Source organism: Bufo gargarizans, chromosome 6 (genome assembly GCF_014858855.1).
Source record: "Bufo gargarizans isolate SCDJY-AF-19 chromosome 6, ASM1485885v1, whole genome shotgun sequence".
In the NCBI taxonomy this organism is placed as follows: Eukaryota; Metazoa; Chordata; class Amphibia; order Anura; family Bufonidae; genus Bufo; species Bufo gargarizans.
Genome location: NC_058085.1, coordinates 239,911,265 through 239,933,322, shown reverse-complemented (window position 1 = coordinate 239,933,322; position 22,058 = coordinate 239,911,265). Strand labels below are relative to the sequence as shown.

Genomic DNA, 22,058 nt, shown 5'->3' with positions numbered 1-22,058 from the left:
CAAGAGAATACCAAGAGTGTGCAAAGCAGTAATCAAAGCAAAAGGTGGCTACTTTGAAGAACCTAGAATATGACATATTTTCAGTTGTTTCACACTTGTTTGTTATGTATATAATTCCACGCCTGGGAAATAGTGACCACAAAGTAATAACCTTCCAATTATCATTCAAAAGAGCGTTTCTACAGGGAGGAACAAAAATACCAAACTTCAAAAAAGCTAAATTTAGCCAACTAAGAGAGGCCATAGGCCTAACTAAATGGGATAAAGTCCTCACAAATAAAAATACAGCCACAAAATGGGATATCTTTAAAAGCATCCTAAAATCTCATTGTGAGAGGTACATACCGTATGGGAATAAAAGGTTAAGGAACAAAAATAAATCAATGTGGATAAACAGAACTGTAAAGAAAGCAATAAATGACAAAAAGAAAGCATATAAAACACTAAAACAGGAAGGTAGCACGGAAGCACTGAAAAACTATAAGGAAAAAAATAGAACATGTAAAAAACTAATAAAAGCAGCCAAACTAGAGACCGAGAGATTAATTGCCAAAGAGAGTAAAACTAACCCTAAAATGTTCTTCAATTATATAAATGTTAAAAAGTATAAATCTGAAGGTGTCGACCCGTTAAAGAGTAATGAGGGGGGAGTCGCAGAGAGCGACGAGGAAAAAGCAAAGCTGTTAAATATTTTTTTCTCCAATGAATTCACTGAGGAAAATAAACTGTCAGATGACATGCCGAATGTTGAAATAAATTCCCCATTAAAAGTGTCCTGTCTGACCCAGGAAGAAGTGCAACAGTGACTTAAAAAGATTAAAATAGACAAATCGCCAGGACCGGATGGTATCCTAAGGGAATTAAGGAATGTCATAGCCAGACCCTTATTTCTGATATTTGCGGACTCTATACTGACAGGGAATGTCCCACAGGATTGGCTCATGGCAAATGTGGTGCCAATATTCAAAAAGGATCCAAAAACAGAGCCTGGAAACTATAGGCCGGTGAGTTTAACATCTGTTGTGGGTAAACTGTTTGAAGGTTTTCTGAGAGATGCTATGTTAGAGCATCTTAACGGAAATAAGCAAATAATGCCATATCAGCATGGCTTCATGAGGGATCGATCATGTCAAATAAATTTAATCAGTTTCTATGAGGAGGTAAGTTCTAGACTTGACAGCGGCGAATCAATGGATGTCGTATATCTGGACTTCTCCAAAGCATTTGACACTGTACCACATAAAAGGTTAGTATATAAAATGAGAATGCTCGGACTTGGAGAAAACATCTGTATGTGGGTAAGTAACTGGCTCAGTGATAGAAAACAGAGGGTGGTTATTCACGGTACACACTCAGATTGGGTCACTGTAACTAGTGGGGTACCTCAGGGGTCAGTATTGGGCCCTATTCTCTTCAATATATTTATTAATGATCTTGTAGAAGGCTTGCATAGTAAAATATTAATTTTCGCAGATGACACTAAACTGTGTAAAGTAATTAACACTGAAGAGGACAATATACTACTACAGAGGGATCTGGATAGATTGGAGGCTTGGGTGTCTCCTGTGAGATTTAGTATGATTCATTCTTTCTCCCTTTCTGTCCTTGTGTAGGTGCTTTGTTCCTACATTTTTAGGCTATGTTTTATTAGTAGCATGAATTGCGTGGCCTATATGTGACATAATTGGTAATTACTCAGTATCATTTATAATAGAGTATTTTATTGTACATTTATTTTTAGAAGTACATATTTTAGAAATTGTGTTTTCATGTGATCTACATAGATTGAGTGCCAGTCTTACACATTTTTTCTACTTTTGCCAATTACCTTCTGATTGGGTGATCAGTCGAGACTAGAGCACCTATCCCATGCTGTAAAGGTAGTGAGCTATCCACGCTAATCACATCTATTTTAGTTTTCTGGTTTGTAGCAACATCTTTAAACATTTATGAAGGTAGCTGAAATCACTCCTGTTCAGAAATGTGGTCACATGACCATGTCCACGCTCTTTCCTATTTCCTGTGATTTTTATGACCATAGTTAACAGGCGGAGTGTCTATGTGACTAGCTGGCTGGGAGGAGCAATAAACTAGCTGGGTGTTAGGCTCGGTTCTGGAGCTGTGCCAGAGAAAGGAGAAGTGCATCATGGGTTTGGGTGGACACAGGAAAAGGAAGTGCTACATACAGGTGTACAAAAACCCGAGTGATTTGTTGGCATGGATAAAATGTGTCGGGAAAAAAAGCATGGGGGGAGATGTACATGAGGTCAGCAAGTACATGAGCATATCTGCTAAACCATAGAAATCCTGGACCCCCCCCCCCCCCCCCTTAAATCGCTACTGAGGTTTTTTTTTTTTTATTGTAACAATAAAATATTCAGAAAAGGACTATTTTCAAGCACATTCCCACACAGTGTCATCTCTGAGGGACTGCCTTCCGCTATGTTCTTTTTAATGTCAAGTCATTTATTCTGATTTTATTTAACAGTCTAATATCCCACCATTGTTGTATGAATATGAAACTACACTCAGCATAGACAGTGAGGTGCTGATGGAGGACTCGGGACAATCAGACAATTCTATGTACATGCACAAACTATATTCAGGTAGGGTCCAGGCAAGTAAAGTGACACAATGTGAAAAGGGTTGTCCAACCAAAAACTAAAATGAAGTAGTCACTGACTGTATGAAAGCCCTGCTGTTTCAGGGCCCCTCAGACCATTCACATGTGGAAGAACAGCATATGATAGCTCTGCAGTGACGGGCACTGCGGCCCTCCGGCTGTTGCAAAACTACAACTCCCAGCATGCATGGATAGCTTACAGCTATTAGGGCATGCTGGGAGTTGTAGTTTTAAAACAGCTGGAGGGCCGCAGTTTGGACATGCCTGGTGTACAAGATTCGGTTTCAGGTCTAAGAATTCCATTATGAAGTTCGCTACCACGGACCATAATTTATAACGGGATTCTTAGATAACCCGAACCCAAACCTTGTACACTAAATTTGCTCAACACTACCAGTGAGTCGTTGCAGCCATCACCTAAATGTGATGGTGGGGATGGGAATCATGTGGCTGGAATGGCGGAGACAGTAATCATCCCGCTGGAACTGTGATTTATTTTAAACACCTCTTGATTTTTTCCTTTTGGTTGGACAAGCCCTTTAAACATAGTGTATAGTCCTCACATGTGCCACACACACAGCTCTGAAGCCTCTCACTTCCCTCCCATAGGCGGTGCAGAGCCTATAAGTACTGACCTAGTGAGGCCAGACACAGACCAGCAGGCTGAATGCAATAGGCTCAGTGTGTGTCAGTGCAAAGCTTATATCACAGTGTCGCCCGATCATTACTAACCAGCTTTTGTAGGAAGGCTTGTTAGTGATGAGCTGGCTGTGTAATACTGCTGCTGCATGTCATAGCAGCGGTCTCCTCTGCTGACAAGCAGGCAATTGCCGCCCGACAGTCGCCTGCTTGGTCTGCCTAAGGGCTCATGCACACAAATGTATGTTTGGTCTGCATCTGATCAGCATTTTTTGCAGGTTGGATGCAAAACCATTCACTTCAATGGGGCAGCAAAAGATGCGTACAACGCATCCGTGTCTGTTCCGTGGCCCCGAAAAAAAACTGCACTTGTCCTATTCTTGTCCGTCTTATGGACAAGGATAAGGCAGTTTTATAGAGTTAACAATCCGTGCAAAATCAGTGCAAAAAAAGCCCTGATCCCCTGGACTCCTTCTGCCCTGCCGTTACAGGCTAGCATGCTTGCTGCCTCCTGCTGCCACTAGAGGGAGCTTGCTGCATATGCATTTACGCATCTACTGAACGTTCAGCGATTGCACCGCCTGGAGGCCCCAGAATCTCCCAGGTTTCTGCACAGTTTGGAGTAGCAGGTGAGTTTTCGGCACAGAATGAGAGTAGGTGGGCCGCATAACCCGGAAGTTGGTTGGAACGCATCACAGGAAGTGTTCGGTCACGTGACACGGCACACCGGACGTGAGGGAATAGCAAGGCTGAAAGTGGTTTCTGCCATTGTTGGATCTGGGAAGCGATCGGGATTTTCATGTCATTCCAGTGCTGTACCCGGGTGTGTTATGTCCTGTGCTGGTGGCCGTGATAGGTGAGACTGCCTCAGTATCGTCACATATACCAGTCACCAGTGTGCCATGCCACCCCATGGACCTCTCCATGTACCACACACACCGCTTCCTGCTGTATTCCCACACATCCTGGGTTTCCATATAATTGTATATCTTCTGGATTATAGCACACTAATATGACATGGCACCTAATACACCTTTGTATATAGACTTTATAACTGATATATACCAAAGGTACCATCCTGTGTGTGTGTGTGTAATATATATATATATATATATATATATATATATAATTACACACACACACCTCCTTTAGATTTCCTTCACACAAGAAAAGCCATTATTATAAGAATGAAAAAAAGTCTAAAAAACACTATTGCTGCATAAAAAAAACATTAGAGAAACAAAAATTGCTACAGAGTTGGAAAAAGTGGCACTAGCCAAAAATAAATGTGTCTTGCATTTCCTATTCCCCAAAGTCTTTCAGCTAAGGGTACTTTCACACTAGCGTTATTCTTTTCCGGCATTGAGTTCCGTCCTAGGGGCTCAATACCGGAAAATAACTGATCAGTTTTATCCTAATGCATTCTGAATGGAGAGCAATCCGTTCAGTCTGCATCAGGATGTCTTCAGTTCAGTCCCTTTTACGGCATTTGGACAGAGAAAATACTGCAACATGCTGCAGTATTTTCTTCGGCCAAAATTCCGGAACACTTGCCTGAATGCCAGATCCAGCATTAATTTCCATTGAAATGTATTAATGCCGGACCCAGTATCAAGTGTTCCGGTAAAACGGATCTGGTTCCTAGGTCTGTGCATGCGCAGACCTTTATGCGAAAAATAATAAATACTGGCTCAGTTTTTCCGGATGAAACTGGAAAAACGGATCCGGTATTGCAATGCATTTGTCAGGATCCGGTACTGCAAATGACATGCGTTTGCATACAGTTTGCCTGATCAGGCCTGAGCTGCCTTCCGGAATCAAACAACGCAAGTGTGAAAGTACCCTAACATCTGTAGCTGGTGTTCCCCCCCCCCCCCCCCCCCCCAACAAAACGTGCAAAAAAGAAAAAGCCACAAAAAAAATTACAAGTTCTGAAAGTGGCACAAACTGTGTGAACTCGCCTTAATAGTATAACTTTTTTCAAATAGGACAGTGTATATATTTTAATATAATGTATACTGCCTTATATAGCCAACTTACTGTCTGTCCTACATGTGATAGTTACTCCATATAATGTGATATTTATATTCTTCCTGTATAACCTATTTATCTCCCTATATATAACCCATTTTTTTAATGTATCCTTGGTATAATATGGCAATATGCCATCTTGTACACATTTATCAGTTTTTCTTCACTATAGATTGCTTTTGTAATATGACGTACTGCTCTTTATGTAATCTTTGCAACATCCAGTATTCCTTTCCATATAATGCTCTGGATGTCCCTTCTATAATATGTCCCTGTACTTTATATTATGCATCTTAGTGCATGTATATCTCCCCTATAACGTACATGTTGGTTCACTGCTGTATTCACTTGGAACAGGCATTGACAACGTTCAGTCACTCCAAAGCATTTGACACTGTACCACATAAAAGGTTAGTATATAAAATGAGAATGCTCGGACTGGGAGAAAACGTCTGTATGTGGGTAAGTAACTGGCTGAGTGATAGAAAACAGAGGGTGGTTATTAATGGTAAATACTCAGATTGGGTCACTGTCACTAGTGGAGTACCTCAGGGGTCTGTATTGGGCCCTATTCTCTTCAATATATTTATTAATGATCTTGTAGAAGGCTTGCATAGCAAAATATTAATTTTTGCAGATGACACTAAACTGTGTAAAGTAATTAACACTGAATATGACAATATACAGCTACAGATGGATCTGGATAGATTGGAGGCTTGGGCAGATAAGTGGCAGATAAGGTTTAACACTGACAAATGTAAAGTTATGCACATGGGAAGGAATAATGCAAGTCACCCGTACATACTAAATGGTAAAACACTGGGTAACACTGACATGGAAAAGGACCTAGGAATTTTAGTGAACAGCAAACTAAGCTGTAAAAACCAGTGTCAGGCAGCAGCTGCTAAGGCCAATAAGATAATGGGTTGCATCAGAAGGGGCATAGATGCCTGTGATGAGAACATAGTCCTACCACTTTCGCTAGTCAGACCACACATGGAGTACTGTGTACAGTTCTGGGCTCCAGTGAACAAGGCAGACATAGCAGAGCTGGAGAGGGTCCAGAGGAGGGCAACTACAGTACCCTGAAAGATTATCAACATTAGGGTTATTCACGTTAGAAAAAAGACGACTTAGGGGAGATCTAATAACTATGTATAAATATATCAGGGGTCAGTACAGAGATCTATCCCATCATCTATCCCCAGGACTGTGACTGTGACGAGGGGACATCCTCTGCGTCTGGAGGAAAGAAGGTTTGTACACAAACATAGAAGAGGATTCTTTACGGTAAGAGCAGTGAGACTATGGAACTCTCTGCCTGAGGAGGTGGTGATGGTGAGTACAATAAAGGAATTCAAGAGGGGCCTGGATGTATTTCTGGAGTGTAATAATATTACAGGCTATAGCTACTAGAGAGGGGTCGTTGATCCAGGGAGTTCTTCTGATTGGAGTCGAGAAGGAATTTTTCCCTCTTAAGTGGGGAAAATTGGCTTCTACCTCAGTTTTTTTTTTTTTTGCCTTCCTCTGGATCAACTTGCAGGATAACAGGCCGAACTGGATGGACAAATGTCTTTTTTCGGCCTTATATACTATTTTGCTCCCATAGTAGGGAATGGAACAGTGGGGTTCCTCTGTTTTGGGATGGCCGGGTGTCCCAGCAATCAGACCCACATCAATCCGTCATTTATCACTGATCCTGTGGATAAATGTGATTTGTAGCTAACCCCTATTAATACACAACAGCGCCTGATATTTGCCTTATATGCAACTCTTTCTTTGTAATAGGGTCTGCTAGAATCTGAAAGAATGTGTGGCTATCAAACAAAGGTCGTGTAAAGAAACATCTTCATGTGTTTCTCTTCAACCTGCAAGTAGCATATATCTGACAACTCTATGATGGAGAAAGACCAGCATCAATTGACAGAGACTTTATTAAGTCTGACCCTAAGGATCATCTACTTGTTGACTGGAGAGGTGAGATGTTCAAATTATCGAAATGCCGTTTTTATGTAAATCATTGCTGTTTCAATTCAGGAGTAACCCTTTATTCAACATTCACAGGAATATGTTATTGAGAAGAAGTCTCGTGGCTGTATATCAGGGAACCTGGATAAGACCCAGAGTAACATCAGGGAACCTTCATCTCACTCCAGAACAAAAAAGAAGGACAATGATCAGAAGATCCTAGAACTCACCAATAGGATTGTGTATCTGTTGACTGGAGAGGTGAGCACTGCTGGGAAATGATATAGCAACACTAATGGAGGTGTCTGGATTATGACTGCATTATTATGTCTGTCAGGTTCCTATCAGATGTCAGGATGTTGCTGTCTATTTCTCAATGGAGGAGTGGGAGTATTTAGAAGAACACAAAGGTCTGTACCAAAATGTGGTGACTGAGAACCTCCTTACTTCAGTGGGTAAGAAATGTTTTGAAAGTTAATAGTAAGGGTCATTGTTAACATAATTTTCGAAATATTACTTAAAATGTATATTTTAAACAGGTTCCAAAAATGATGAGGAAATAGCAGAAGAATGTATTATCTCTGATTCTTCACCAGAATGTTCAAATCATTATTCTACGGATGAAGAATCCATCTCATGTGAAGAAATAGACATATCAGACAATGACCTCTGCAAACCCACAGATCATATGCAAACATATTCATCGTGTACTCTTAATATGGAAGTAATAGGGTGCGCAGAAGAGGATATCATAGACACAGACATTTATATACCCATAGATCATGAAATACAATCTCCATCTACTTCTATAACTGGAAAATTGGTCTCTAGTGAAGGTCAAAAGCATGCAAGTATTGACATTATTACCATCCCAGATCATTCTCCCACCCGATTTGGTGTAAATGGAGAGTGTGATTGGTCTGATCATGCAAATGCGCTGTATCAGGGCGTCTTGGATAAACCTAGTAATTCCATTAACAGCCTGTACCATAAGCCTTTTCCTTCTGGTATCCAGACACTGAATAATAAAGATATAAAATACAATGGCTCACTATGTGAGGAACCTTTTAGAAAATTCTTTGACCATACTGTTGATCATACAGATGCTCAATCCTTTATCTGCAGCAAATGTGGAAAGTGTCTTCCTACTGAGTCAGATCTGGATACCCACCAAAAGAGTCATATTAAAGCAAGCAAGTGTTCAGGAGTAAATGGAAAGAAATCATTTACTCGTAACCCCATCCCAAAACCAGATTCTAGTGGAGAAGAAGAACTGAAATGTCAGATCTGTGGTTTATGTTTCAGCAATACAATTGATCTTGTCACCCACCATCAAATTCATATCAAGAAACCATATCCCTGTTCAATATGTGGACGGGGATTTTATAGCCGTTCAGGACTGGTCACACATCAAAAAACTCATGCATTCCAGAGGCTTTATGATTGTCCCACATGTGGAAAAACGTTTATTTCAAATGCTCATCTAATATTACACCAAAAGATACATGCTGAGCCTGGAAGCGGTTCAGGGGGAGACTCTAATACATCTGAGTATCAGCATTTCGGAAGCCAAGATAAATTATTCACTTGCTCCATGTGTGGTGAATGCTTCTACAGCAGTGAACATTTTCTACAGCATCAAAAAAGCCACTTTAAGAGCGATCCTCTTATGTGCCCGGATTGTGGGAAGCTCTTCATGAGAAAGTCAGGACTCTCGAAGCATCAGAGAGTTGTCCACCGAGGAGATGTAGCACTGTCTTGTGTCGCATGTGGAAAAGGCTTTGCTTGCAAATCAGAGCTATCTAGACATATGGCTGTTCACTCAGGACAGAAACCATACACATGCACTGTGTGTGGAAAGTGCTTCTCCTTTAAATCAGCTCTTGTGAGACATCAAAGGATTCACTCTGGAGATAGACTGCATTACTGCCCTATGTGTGGAAAGGGATTTTCATGCAACTCCGAGCTTCTTCGGCATCAATCTGTTCATCAGTAAACATTTATATATCTTTATTTGACAAGAGTGCAATTACATTTTTGGGGTCATTTGTCAAACTGGTGTAAAGTAGAACTAGCTTAGTTGCCCATTGCAACCAATCAGATTCTGCCTTTCATTTTCCAAAAGAGCTGTCAAAAATAAGATGGAATCTGATTGGTTGCTATGGGCAACTAAGCCAGTTCTACTTAACACCAGTTTGATAAATGGACCCCCTTGCTTCTTAAAGAGCCACTGTCAGCATGATCAACCCGATTATTTTGCCTTGTAGGGATGATCATGCTGGTTAAAATGGTACCTTATTTATCTTTGTAAGTTGCAGCGTTCCCAAGATATGGAGATTTTATCTTTATGCAAATCGGGCAGTTGGAGCACCAGGGGACTGGCTGTAGGGTTTTGAGCACTGCTGCAGCTATGCTCCTAGTGCTCATTACACCTTTATTGTCAGGGCTAATAGCCTGCACTGTGACTCACTGATCATCCCTGCTGGTCCAGCATTAATGTTATATGAAGTTATTGGTGTTAGTGGGTTTTACCAAAATCATTCATTCCTAGGGGATTGCATGATTTTGATAAAACCCGATGTCTCCATATAACATATAAATGTTGGACCACCAGGGATTATTAGTGAGTCACAGCACAGACACCATAAGACAGGGCTATTAGCCTTGTCAATCAAAAGAGAGGAAGGAGTATAATGATGTAATGAATTTAGTACCCTGGTTTAAAGGGCATCTGTCAGCAGATTTGTATCTACGGATGTAGCAGAGTTAACACGCACACTTGGTAAGTTATCACATCTAGTAAACTCTGCTGCATCTGTATGTAACTGGCTGATCTGTTACATGTGTACTTGGCAGCTGAAGGCATCTGTGTTGGCCCCATGTTCATATGTGCCTGCATTGCTGAGAAAAATGTTTTAATGTATGCAAATGAGCCTCCAGGAGCAATGAGGGCATTGTCATTACACCTAGAGGCTCTGCTCTCTCTGCAACTGCAGTGCCAGGCATTATTACATTTTCAATCCCCTGTTGTTCCTAGAGGCTCATTTGCATATATTAAAACTTCATGTTTTTCAGCAATGCAGGCACATATGAACATGATGCCTTCAGCTGCCAAGCGCACATGTAACAGGTTAGCCAGATTCATAGGTACAAATCTACTGATGGATGCCATTTAATAGGGTTGACCATGCTGACCGACACCTTTAAGCCAAACTCCAGTCAGAGCTACTGCATTTGCCACTTTGCCTGCCAGTGACAGTCATTGATGATTTTCATGCTCTAACAAACTTAAAGGTAGTCTGTCATATCATTTTCACCAATATAACTAACAGCTTTGCCCAAAGAAAGTTGCAAGCACATTGCAAACATACCTGTGTGTACTTTGTGTCTATTCCATTTCCAGTGCTTTTATTCTTGTGAAAAACAGGTCCCAACAGCAACCTTGGGCTTGGTAGCAGCTAGATATATGGGCCTGGTCTTGTTTGAAAGCTGGCATTACAATAACAGAATCACAGCATTATATCAATTATGTAGGAAGATATAGCTGTTAGAAATCGGGATGGCAGTGAATCCATCTGAAAGTGAAACCAAGAGCAGGTTTCACTGCTTTTATTCCTGACTCAACCTCTAACTGCTATATCTTTCAATGTAGTGGATATAATGCTGCGATTCTGGTATTGTTTGAAAGCTTAGAATGACAGATTTCAAACAAGACCATATATCTAGCTGCCACCAATTCTCATATATGAGTAGGCAAAACAGCCCTCCTCTATTAGGCACTTGGAACCGCAAACTCCCCCCAGCTGGGCACTTGGGAGCCATTTTTCAGCAGAATAAATGCACCTTTTCTTGACTTGGAATAAAGACACACAGGTTTGATTGGAATGTGCTTCCAATCTTCTGTGAGGCAATGCTGTTCATTATATTGGCATGACAGATTCGCTTTAAGCTTAAAAAAGCTAATTACAGGTGACCGCCATGTTGTAGCCACAATCGCCTAAAGCAGGTCCGCATTGTGAGGACCTCACAAGAAGCTCACCATCTCTCAATTTTCTGGACTTCATTATAAGTGAAAAATGAGCGGTGTGTGTGTGGGGCGAGGGGTTAATGTTTGCCATCAGTGCTGGATTTTTGTAAATTTTAATTTTGATTTAAAAAAAAGGGTAAATTAGGGTATCCTAAATTAAAGAGCCTCTTTATTTTAGTAATTGCATTCACTAAAGAAAGCCCCCTGAAGTGCCTGGCAGGTAGGGCTGATAAGAAAGCATTTCCTGGTTCCGTAGAGTCACTACAATATAGCATGGGGGTGGAAAACCCAGTACCACATCTGAGAAGGTTCCTAGCATAAGTTTAGAACAAGCACCATCTCACTCCAGCATATGCCACATGTATACAGCTCGGGCCGCCATTGCCTGCAAATTTTAACAGTGAAAGCTGCTGACTCTTCATGCAGGTATCAGTTGGAGGAGTGAGGGGAGGACACTCCTGACGTGGAGTACAACTGCACTCACTACTCTGTGTCCACTGCTATCTAGCAGACCACAGTCACATTAGTTATATCCACCCAAAGGACAGCACCCCTCAAAGCATATTTGTATCATTGTAATGGAGAGCCACAAGAAAGCGATAGACAGCATTCTGTATAAACTCAAGCTTGAGAACTGTTCTTGTGCAATGGGTACATTTAATTTTTATGGCTCTTGATCATGTTCTCTAGAGGGGTGCACCAGGAACTTTATTATTACATTAGAGTGCTGCGGTTTTCTTGTTGGTAATTTATAGTTTGAAAGGATTCCTTTGAAAAATTATCTTGAATTTGGATACATTGGGCCAAAAAGGTGTGCTATAGATTACCGTAAGCTTCACATTAAAGCATTTATGACCTTCTTTCAACCATTTCTTAAAAAGGATCATGTGACTGTGCCATACACCCCACAACTTTACATCATAGCTGCTGACTGTCTGAGAAGGACCATGTGAGTCCACAGAACCAGGATTTCACCCTTTGGGGGGCTGTTTAATGAATGTAACTATAGCAGTTTTATTAGGTTGTCATGCTGATGTTCTTATTTGAATAGTTCTGTTATAGTGACAGTTTGTCTTTAACAATCAGTGGACAGACGTTTTTGATTTTCATTATCCGTGATTTCCACATATTTTTACATGTCAAGATGTTAAAGGGGTTCTCTGGGATTTACATATGAAGATCATCAGTATAAGATCGGCAGGGGGCTTGACTCCGAACACCACTGCCAGTCAGCTGTTTGAGGAGGTCATAGCACTCCTCCCAGGATACCAAGCACAGTACCATACATTGTACAGCGGCTTTGCTTGGTATTGCAGATCGAGCCCATTCACTTGAATGAGGCTGATCTGCACCTAAGCCATGTGACCAATGAACATGACGTAGCATGGCCTTGGGAGAGACCTGATCACGTACAGCAGGAAACGGGGAGTCGGGCCTCCTCCTATCTGATATTGATGACATGTCCCCGGGATATGTCTTCAATCTATAAATCCCGGAAAACCCCTTTTAATGATAGAGGTAGAGCTGTGACAACAGTTTATTTATCTTCATGAAAAATAGACTACATGCCGTTTTAAAGTAGAATAAAAATGATATGTAGATGACAAAGATTTTGACCATCGCCTTTTTGTACATGTGCATTAACTCCTGTATCCAGCCATGCAATAGTAGCAGTGGAATGGGTCGCAGTGAAAGCTCTAGAAGGCTAATTCCGTACCATCTTATCATTTTGCGCCATACTAGAGCAGTCTTGGTCAGTTGTGAAGTGGTGTTGAGTTCCTAACAGCCTCTGAGAGCACATTTCAGCCTGTCTGGGTTAGGTTGTCATGGCTAAGCAGTGGTGGAAATGTAGATTTCCATTGGACTTTGGAGTGGTGAGCGATGCTTCACTGGCAGTCAGACAGCAGGAAGCTACCTCCCGAATTTGCAGTGCCAACTGTAAAACGCGTGTTGGCTTAGAAATAATAGCGTGTCATTGCTGACACAGCCAAGTGGGCTTGGGAGGGAAGCACAAGGAGGCCAGAGATAGGAAAACATGTCTTAGACTTCTTGCTCAACGGACATCTTTTTGTAGAAAAGTAATTTATATCTGTAAAATGTGTTATTGCAACCCAAATTGTTCTTCAGCAGGGGCGTAGCTATAGGGGGTGCAGATGTAGCAGCCGCTACTGGAGACTGAGGCGGCCCAAAGACCCATGTGACTTATAAGAAGACACCAGTATTATAGAAAGTGCATGCTAGATTGTGCACTGGGGCCCAAAATGTTCACATTACACTTCTGTTCTTCAGGTTATAACACAATTATTTCTTATAAAAATGGAGATTTATTGCAGATCTCCACGTAGGTTGTAGTAGTTGCAGCAGTTAGCGTCCTGTTACTGAGAAGCCATTTCAATCAAAGCTCCTATGATCCCTCTCCACCACCTCCTAGTCTTTTCAGTGCCTGTGAAAGGTGATATTAGATACTAAAAGTACCTCCACATTCCTACAGGTCCTAAAATAAATATGAATATCAGCATGTCACAAGTCCCGGTGTCTAGTTTAGTGAATGCAAAGCTTTTGTTCTCCTAACCCTGTGCTGTGTTTTTCCTCTGTTAGGCCTCATGCACACGACTGTGTGGCGGCCATGCAGTGTGACCGCCGTCTGTGGACGCATACCCGTTCACTTGAATGGGGTCAGCGATTTGCACCCGACGGTCTGCACTTCAAAAAGGTAGTGCATGCTCTACTTTGTGGTGCGGATGCACGGACAGACAGTGGGCTTCTGATCTGTGCCTCTGTGCGCACATGGCCGGTGCCCGTATATTGCGGGACACAATATGGGCATGTCGTGTGCATTAGGCCTTACTCCTAGAAATCCATGAATAGGTTGAGACCTAGGTGTTACCATTTGGCAGTGTGTCTGTACACAGTGCTGACCGTGTCAGAGCATAGGGACACATCCCTTTGACAAGGGGGATGGTAACAACCAATTTACTCATGCATTTCTAGTCGTAGCAACAGAGGCATGGCACGCTGCAGAGTTGTAAGAAAATGTGGTCCAGAATTGTTATTTTATGGGGAGTAGAAGTATTTACTAAAATATACATGTCAGTAGTCCTTTTTTTATGATTAGCTAGCCCTTTGTATCATAATACAGTAAGGCTACTTTCACACTGGCGTTTTGCTTTCCCTTTGTGAGATCCGTCATGGGCTCTCGCAAGCGGTCCAAGACTGATCAGTTTTGCCCTTAATGCATTCTGAATGGGTAAGGATCAGATCAGAATACATCAGTTTGCCTCCGTTCAGTCACCATTCCGCTTTGGAGACTTACACCAAAACGCGGCCTGCAGTGTTTTGGTGTCCGTCTGATGAAACTGAGCCAAACGGATCTGTTTTCACTGACACAATATGGCACAATAGAAAACAGATCCGTCCCCCATTGACTCTCATTGGTTTTCAAGAAGGATTCGTTTTGGCTGTGTTAAAGATAATACAAACGTATCCGTTCTGAACAGATGCGTTTGTGCAGATCCATGAGTGTGAAAGTATTAAAATCATATTTAACCTGTGTTGCATATTGTATGGAAATGTAAAGTAACGTCTATTTTTTTCTGTTACAGGAGTCTATATCTGACTACAGTGGTTCTGCCTGTAGCTACAGCAGTTGATGATGACACTAGAGGGAGCATCTCAGGAGAGGCCTAACAAAATATTTTATGATGTGCAATCTCTTTTTAACTCAGGTTTATCTACTTTAAAAACACAAAGTTGACCTCTCAAAACCCAAAATTCCTTTTTATGACTGCTCTGAATTTACCATGCAATGTCAGAGGCAGGCACACGGACAAAGCAATTCTACTTTATCATATCTTCTTGGACGCTTGTTAGGGTGGCATTAGGAAATGGGATATAGGAGTACTAACACTTGAATATATAGGTAATGCGTGGAGTTAAGCTGGCCATGCAGTAGAGATCTGGGACAGCCAAAAATGCAGATCCATCGGCACCTTTTTCATTTTTGTGACATAATGAAATTGTCATTTGTCACGTTTGATTGTTTTTCCAGTTATTGTAGGGTACTGTAGTTAAAAAGCCGTTTGTGCCAAATGACAGCCCTGCATCCCCAAAAAAAGGACTATGAATGACTACAGCGTCAAACAAAAAACAGACTATGAATGAGAAGTTGTTTAGATCACTGCTGTTAATTCCTAATGTATGGCCAGCTTTAGAATTTGGGGTTCTGTGGAGCTCAAAATGAAATTTTATTGTCATAATATAATTTTTACTTATTTCATGTGAATGGTTTTATATAGTTTGGAAAAAATTAAATATATTCTACACTTTGAGGAGTAAAAAGTTACATCAAAGACAAAGCGAAGGTTTTCATTATATTGTACAAGTTTTTGTTGCCCCTTTGGTGGTTTTTGGTAAACAATCTTGGGTCAGAAATGTTCTTTTCAAATTCATTTAAATGGAAAATAGAAGACCTCATGCAGATGAACATATTTTGGTCTGTGTCTGAAACACATTTTTTGTGGACTTATTCACTTCTATGTGGGCTCCCAAAAAGATGCAGACAGGATACAATGTAATCCGTGTGCTGTTGACATTCATGTAGCTGTTTGTCCATCCAGCAAAAAAAAATAGGACATGTTCTATATTGTCCATTTTGCAGACAAGAATAGGCATTTTTGCAGTAGGACGAGATGGGAAAAGTGTGGGACACACATGATTTGCAGACCGCAAAATAGATGCTGTTGTGTGCATGAACCTTATGATTGCTACTGTATTGAGAAGTTTACACCAATTGTCACGAGACGTCATCTCTGTCCATAGTAAAGTGGAGCAGAAAGTTTTCAGATTCCATGTAAGGGCTAGACCTGCATCTGGATTTATCTAAGAAAGGTAAACTTTATTAGGAGGATGTGGCTCAAGGTGAAAATTCCGAAATACATTTAGGCCCCTCTTGAGCTCTTTATTGTACTCACCATCACCACCTCCTCAGGCAGAGAGTTCCATAGTCTCACTGTTCTTACCATAAAGAATCCTCTTTTATGTTTGTGTACAAACCTTCTTTTCTCCAGACGCAGAGGATGTCCCCTCGTCACAGTCACAGTCCTGGGGATAAATAGATGATGGGAGAGATCTCTGTACTGACCCCTGATATACTTATACATTATTACAGTTATTAGGACTTATTGGCCTTGGCAGCAGCTGCCTGACACTGTTTTTTTTGCAGCTTAGTTTGCTGTTCACTAAAATTCCTAGGTCCTTTTCCATGTCAGTGTTACCCAGTGTTTTACCATTTAGTATGTACGGGTGACTTGCATTATTCCTTCCCATGTGCATAACCTTACATTTGTCAGTGTTAAACCTCATCTGCCACTTATCTGCCCAAGCCTTCAATCTATCCAGATCCCTCTGTAGTAGTATATTGTCCTCTTCTGTGTTACTTTACACAGTTTAGTGTCATCTGCAAAAATTGATACCTTACTATGCAAGCCTTCTACAAGATCATTAATAAATATATTGAAGAGAATAGGGCCCAATACTGACCCCTGAGGTACTCCACTAGTGACAGTGACCCAATCTGAGTGTGTACCGTTTATAACCACCCTCTGTTTTCTATCACTCAGCCAGTTACTTACCCACATACAGACATTTTCTCCCAGTCCGAGCATTCTCATTTTATATACTAACCTTTTATGTGGTACAGTGTCAAATGCTTTGGAGAAGTCCAGATATACGACATCTATTGATTCGCCGCTGTCAAGTCTAGAACTTACCTCCTCATAGAAACTGATTACATTAGTTTGACATGACCAATCCCTCATGAAGACATGCTTATTTAGCGTTATTTGCTTATTTTCATTCAGCTGCGGTTTTCTTTCCGTCATGGGATGCGGAGCAAGACGGATCAGTCATGACCCATGATGCAAGTCAATAGGACGGAACTCTGACACAATAGAAAACCGATCCGTGACCCCATTGATTTTCAGGGCTGTTCATGACGGGTCCGTCTTGGCTATGTTAAAGATAATACGTTCAAAACGGATGCAGATGGTTTTATTATGTAACGGAGGCATTTTGCTGAGCCCTTTCGGATATTTTTTTTATTTATTTTTTATCCATGCCTGGTTTTGTTTTACAATCACTGATGAAAATCACTGACCAAAACACTGGACGTTTAACTAGGTGCAACCAGAACAGTGAACAACTGTTAGTGATTCTGTGAATACCTCAAAGCCAAGTTAAAAGATCAATGAAAGATTAAAATGCAAAAGTAGTATAAAAGTATGATTATACAAGGTCAACATAAACACTCTACTAAAATGATAAATTGCTTCAATCACAGAGTAAGGCCTCTTGCCCACGACCGTATGCTCTCTGAAATCCAGATTACAATAATGCTGTGGACGTTGAGGCGCCCGCGGGACTATTGTCCCGCACTCTTAGGATCTTATGAGTACAGGACAGTAGTCCCGCGGGTGGCCCGACGTCCGCAGCATCATTGTAATCTATGATGCTGTGCGCACGATCAATGCAGCTCCGGGACATATGGCCCACTTACAGACTGTATATCTCCACGGGCAAGAGGCCTAAATCAGTGGTCTGGGATAGGATATATAATGATATATAAGTTGTTAATGGTAGACCATGGTCATCATTTGTAATTTGTTTTTCTCACAATGACTCAAAGTGCATGAATAGTTGTGTGGCTGGGGCGACTCCTTGGGAAGTCAGTTGCTGCCATATAGGCGCTTGACCCCAACACGTATCACAAACTAGGCTTAATTTCATGGGGAGCCTGTTTTGCTACCTTTTTTTTTTTGGGGGGGAGTGTGGAAGGAAAATGGAGTACCATAGGGAGAACATACTAATTCCATGCAGATGTCCCTGGTTGGATTCAAATTCAGGACCCCAGCACTGCAAGGCATCAGTGCTAACCACTGAGCCATCGTGCTGCCCAAAATTCCCGCTGAGCATTGTGCCACCCCCCCCCCCCCCCCAACATCTTATGGCTTCATTGCATATATGATAATCACATGTATACCCCAATCAAACCCCTTTCTAATGCCTACACAACTATATTTTTAAGAATTTCCTAAAGCCAGCTGCCTTGCATTTAAAGGGGTTGTCTGGGTTCAGAGCTGAACCCGGACATATCCCCGTTTTCACCCAGGCAGCCCCTCTGACATGAGCATTGGAGAATTTCATGCTGAATCGCTCAGGGCAAAGGTTTTTGTTTTTTTTTGGAGATCCGGTGACATACGGGGCTCTCCATGGGTAAAGCTAGGCGGAGGTCAGTGATGCCTGCCCATTATTGACATTAGCGCTACCCTAGCCTGTAGCGCCAAAGCCCACCAATTAGTGCCGGCGACCTCACTGGAAACACTGCTAGGTGGAAGCCTTTGCCTAGCAGTGTAAAAATATAAACAAACAGCCCTTGTCCTGCGTGATATAGTGCGGGGAAAGGGAGAGCCTCAGAGCATGAAATTCTCTGATGCTCATATGAGGGGGGCTGCCTGGGTGAAAATGGGGAAATGTCCAGGTTCAGCTCTGAACTCAGGACAACCCCTTTAGGGTTCTTTTACACAGACTAGTCATTGGGTCAATTGTCAAATATGAACATTTGTAAAAACATTTGTTTCTGATAATTGCCCAGTGTAAAGGTGCCAGCAATCACCCAACAAACAAGAAAATACTCGTTCGTCAGGTGATCATATGTTTTGGCAAATCATTGTTTGTGGGCAGCAGTGATAGCTCATCCCCAAACACAGGAGATGATTGCTGCATGTAAATGCAGCTATATCTCCAATGTTGATCTTGCAATTATTGGGATTTAACGGTTCATTACTGATAATCTCTGTACTGACCCTTGATATATTTATACATAGTAATTAGATCTCCCCTCAGTCGTCTTTTTTCTAAAGTAAATAACCCAAATTTTTATAATCTTTCAGGGTACTGTAGTTGCCCCATTCCAGTTATTACTTTAGTTGCCCTCCTCTGGACCATCTCCAGCTCTGCTATGTCTGCCTTGTACACAGTACTCCATGTGTGGTCTGACTAATGATTTGTAAAGTGGTAGGACTATGTTCTTATAACGGGCATCTATGCCCCTTTTGATGCAACACGTTATCTTATTGGCCTTGGCAGCAGCTGCCTGACACTGTTTTTTGCAGCTTAGTTTGCTGTTTATTAAAATTCCTAGATCCTTTTCCATGTCAGTGTTACCGAGTGTTTTACCATTTAGTATGTACGGGTGACTTGCATTATTCCTTCCCATGTGCATAACCTTACATTTGTCAGTGTTAAACCTCATCTGCCACTTATCTGCCCAAGCCTCCAATCTATCCAGATCCCTCTGTAGTAGTATATTGTCCTCTTCAGTGTTAATTACTTTACACGGTTTAGTGTCATCTGCGAAAATTGATATTTTACTATGCAAGCCTTCTACAAGATCATTAATAAATATATTGAAGAGAATAGGGCCCAATACAGACCCCTGAGGTACCCCACTAGTGACAGTGACCCAATCTGAGTATGTACCATTAATAACCACCCTCTGTTTTCTAACACTGAGCCAGTTACTTACCAACTTACAGACGTTTTCTCCCAGTCCGAGCATTCTCATTTTATATACTAACCTTTTATGTGGTACAGTGTCAAATGCTTTGGTGAAGTCCAGGTACACGACATCCATTGATTCGCCGCTGTCAAGTCTAGAACTTACCTCCTCATAGAAACTGATTAAATTAGTTTGGCATTACAGATCCCTCATGAAGCCATGCTGATATGGCGTTTTTTGCTTATTTCCGTTAAGATGCTCTAACATAGCATCTCTCAGAAAACCTTCAAACAGTTTACCCACAATCGATGTTAAACTTACCGGCCTATAGTTTCCAGGCTCTGTTTTTGGACCCTTTTTGAATATTGGCACCACATTTGCCATGCGCCAATCCTGTGGAACATTCCCTGTCAGTATAGAGTCCGCAAATATCAGAAATAAGGGTCTGGCTATGACATTACTTAATTCCCTTAGGATACGGGGGTGTATGCCACCCAGTCCTGGTGATTTGTCTATTATAATCTTTTAAAGTCGCTGATGTACTACTTCCTGGGTCAGACAGGACACTTTTAATGGGGAATTTATTTTTACATTCAGCATGTCATCTGACAGTTTATTTTCCTCAGTGAATACAATGGAGAAAATAATATTTAACAGCTTTGCTTTCTCCTCATCGCTCTCTGCGCCTCCCCCTGATTACTCTTTAAAGGGCTGACACTTTTTAACATTTATATAATTGAAGAACATTTTAGGGTTAGTTTTACTCTCTTTGGCAATTAATCTCTCTGTCTCTAGTTTGGCCGCCATCCGTTTAGCGGATCCGTTTTGGAATGAGAAGCATCTCTAGGTTCCATCTTCATGTATTCAGATCTATAGGGTTGTAATGCTCCTATATTTCTCCAGGGCTATCTTGTTGAAGTTCCAAAGCTGGTCCGACTTTGATAATGGACCACACCTTTCGGACTCTTGTATACGACTACATGCACTTAAAGATGTATAGTGTTCGTTAGCGGGCCATATGTCCCTGATCGTCATTGATCGTGCGTACGGGAGTACAGAGCATCATGATGCTGACCATGTTGTGCCGCAAACTGGGCTATTGTCCCGCACTCAGATGATCTATTAGTGCAAGACTATATCCCAGCGGGCAGCTCAACTTGCACAGAATCATTGTACACTATGATGCGGTGTACTCTCGCGCGCACGATCAATGCCACTACGGGACATATGGCCCGCTCACAGACTGCATGTCTCTTTGGGCATAGAGTCGTGTTCAAGAGGCTTAAAGGGGTTTTCTCATCTCATACAATGGGGGCATACCACTAAGATATGCCCACATTGTCTTATAGGTTCAAGTCCCACCGCTGGTACCCTCACATATATTGAGAACGGAGCCAAGAAAGTGGATGAGGTCGCACTGCGCTGCCGCCCTCCATTCATTTCTATGGGAGAGGCGGGGATTAGCGCTTGGTGGTGGACGTACCATGGGAAATTTCTTGTCCTCCAGAAACAGTGCTCCCTGCTCCGTTCTCGATATAGGTGCGGGTCCTACCAATGTTACCCACACCTATCAGACAATGGGGGCATATTCAAGCGAAATCCCCCCATTGCCTATGTGAATACCCCCTTTAAAAACTGTATGTCCCTTGTGGTAATCACACTAGTTATATTAGAGCGTCATCGGGAAATCATTAAACGTTAAAATCACAATTTATTAATGAATTCCTGATGATGCTGATGGACCGTGACTCCCACAAGGGATCATATGAAAGGGCACAAGATTGAACAAGCATTTACTTGTTCATGTGCCAATCATAGGGTCTACGATCAATAAAGAGCCAAAAGGTAGCTCATTATTGATGGTCATGTTAAAGGGAGTCTGTCAGCAGATTTACCCCTTTTTAACAGTTGCCATTATGCTGTAGCCGCAAAACAGACGATTAACACGGTACCTTTAAACGCTTTGGTGGACTTTTAAATCTGCAAAAAACGAACTTTGATGAGGGCTCGCAAGTGCCCAGGGCGGAGTCCACCGTGTTGGAGCCCAGGCAGCTCTGCCTCTTCGGCTCTTATCCCCGCCCAGCCTCCTCCTCTGCTCGCCTATCTGTTGTCTCTCCCCCTCAGCGAGATCCCGCGCCGACGCGATGACTTCCTTGGCCGGGGCATGCGCATAAGCTACTGCGATGCCGTGTCAGCAATGGGCATGGCAGTGCGCA

General features: G+C 41.9%; 1 protein-coding gene across 3 annotated transcripts; it reads left to right on the top strand.

Moving 5' to 3' along the window:
* The first annotated feature begins 3,980 nt into the window (after positions 1 to 3,980).
* LOC122941336 (oocyte zinc finger protein XlCOF7.1-like) lies at positions 3,981 to 15,630 on the top strand. 3 transcript variants are annotated; one of them, XM_044298475.1, is made up of 6 exons: positions 3,981 to 4,118; positions 7,082 to 7,270; positions 7,358 to 7,522; positions 7,599 to 7,716; positions 7,801 to 9,253; positions 14,891 to 15,630. In XM_044298475.1, exons 2-6 carry the CDS (start codon positions 7,190 to 7,192, stop codon positions 14,973 to 14,975), a joined length of 1,902 nt encoding a protein of 633 aa, XP_044154410.1. In that variant the 5' UTR covers positions 3,981 to 4,118; positions 7,082 to 7,189; the 3' UTR covers positions 14,976 to 15,630. The 3 variants fall into 3 exon arrangements, with proteins under 3 accessions (XP_044154410.1, XP_044154411.1, XP_044154413.1); XM_044298476.1 differs by lacking the exon at positions 3,981 to 4,118 and adding an exon at positions 6,573 to 6,631; XM_044298478.1 differs by lacking the exons at positions 3,981 to 4,118; positions 7,082 to 7,270 and having other exon boundaries at positions 7,382 to 7,522; positions 7,610 to 7,716.
* The last annotated feature ends 6,428 nt before the right edge of the window (positions 15,631 to 22,058 follow it).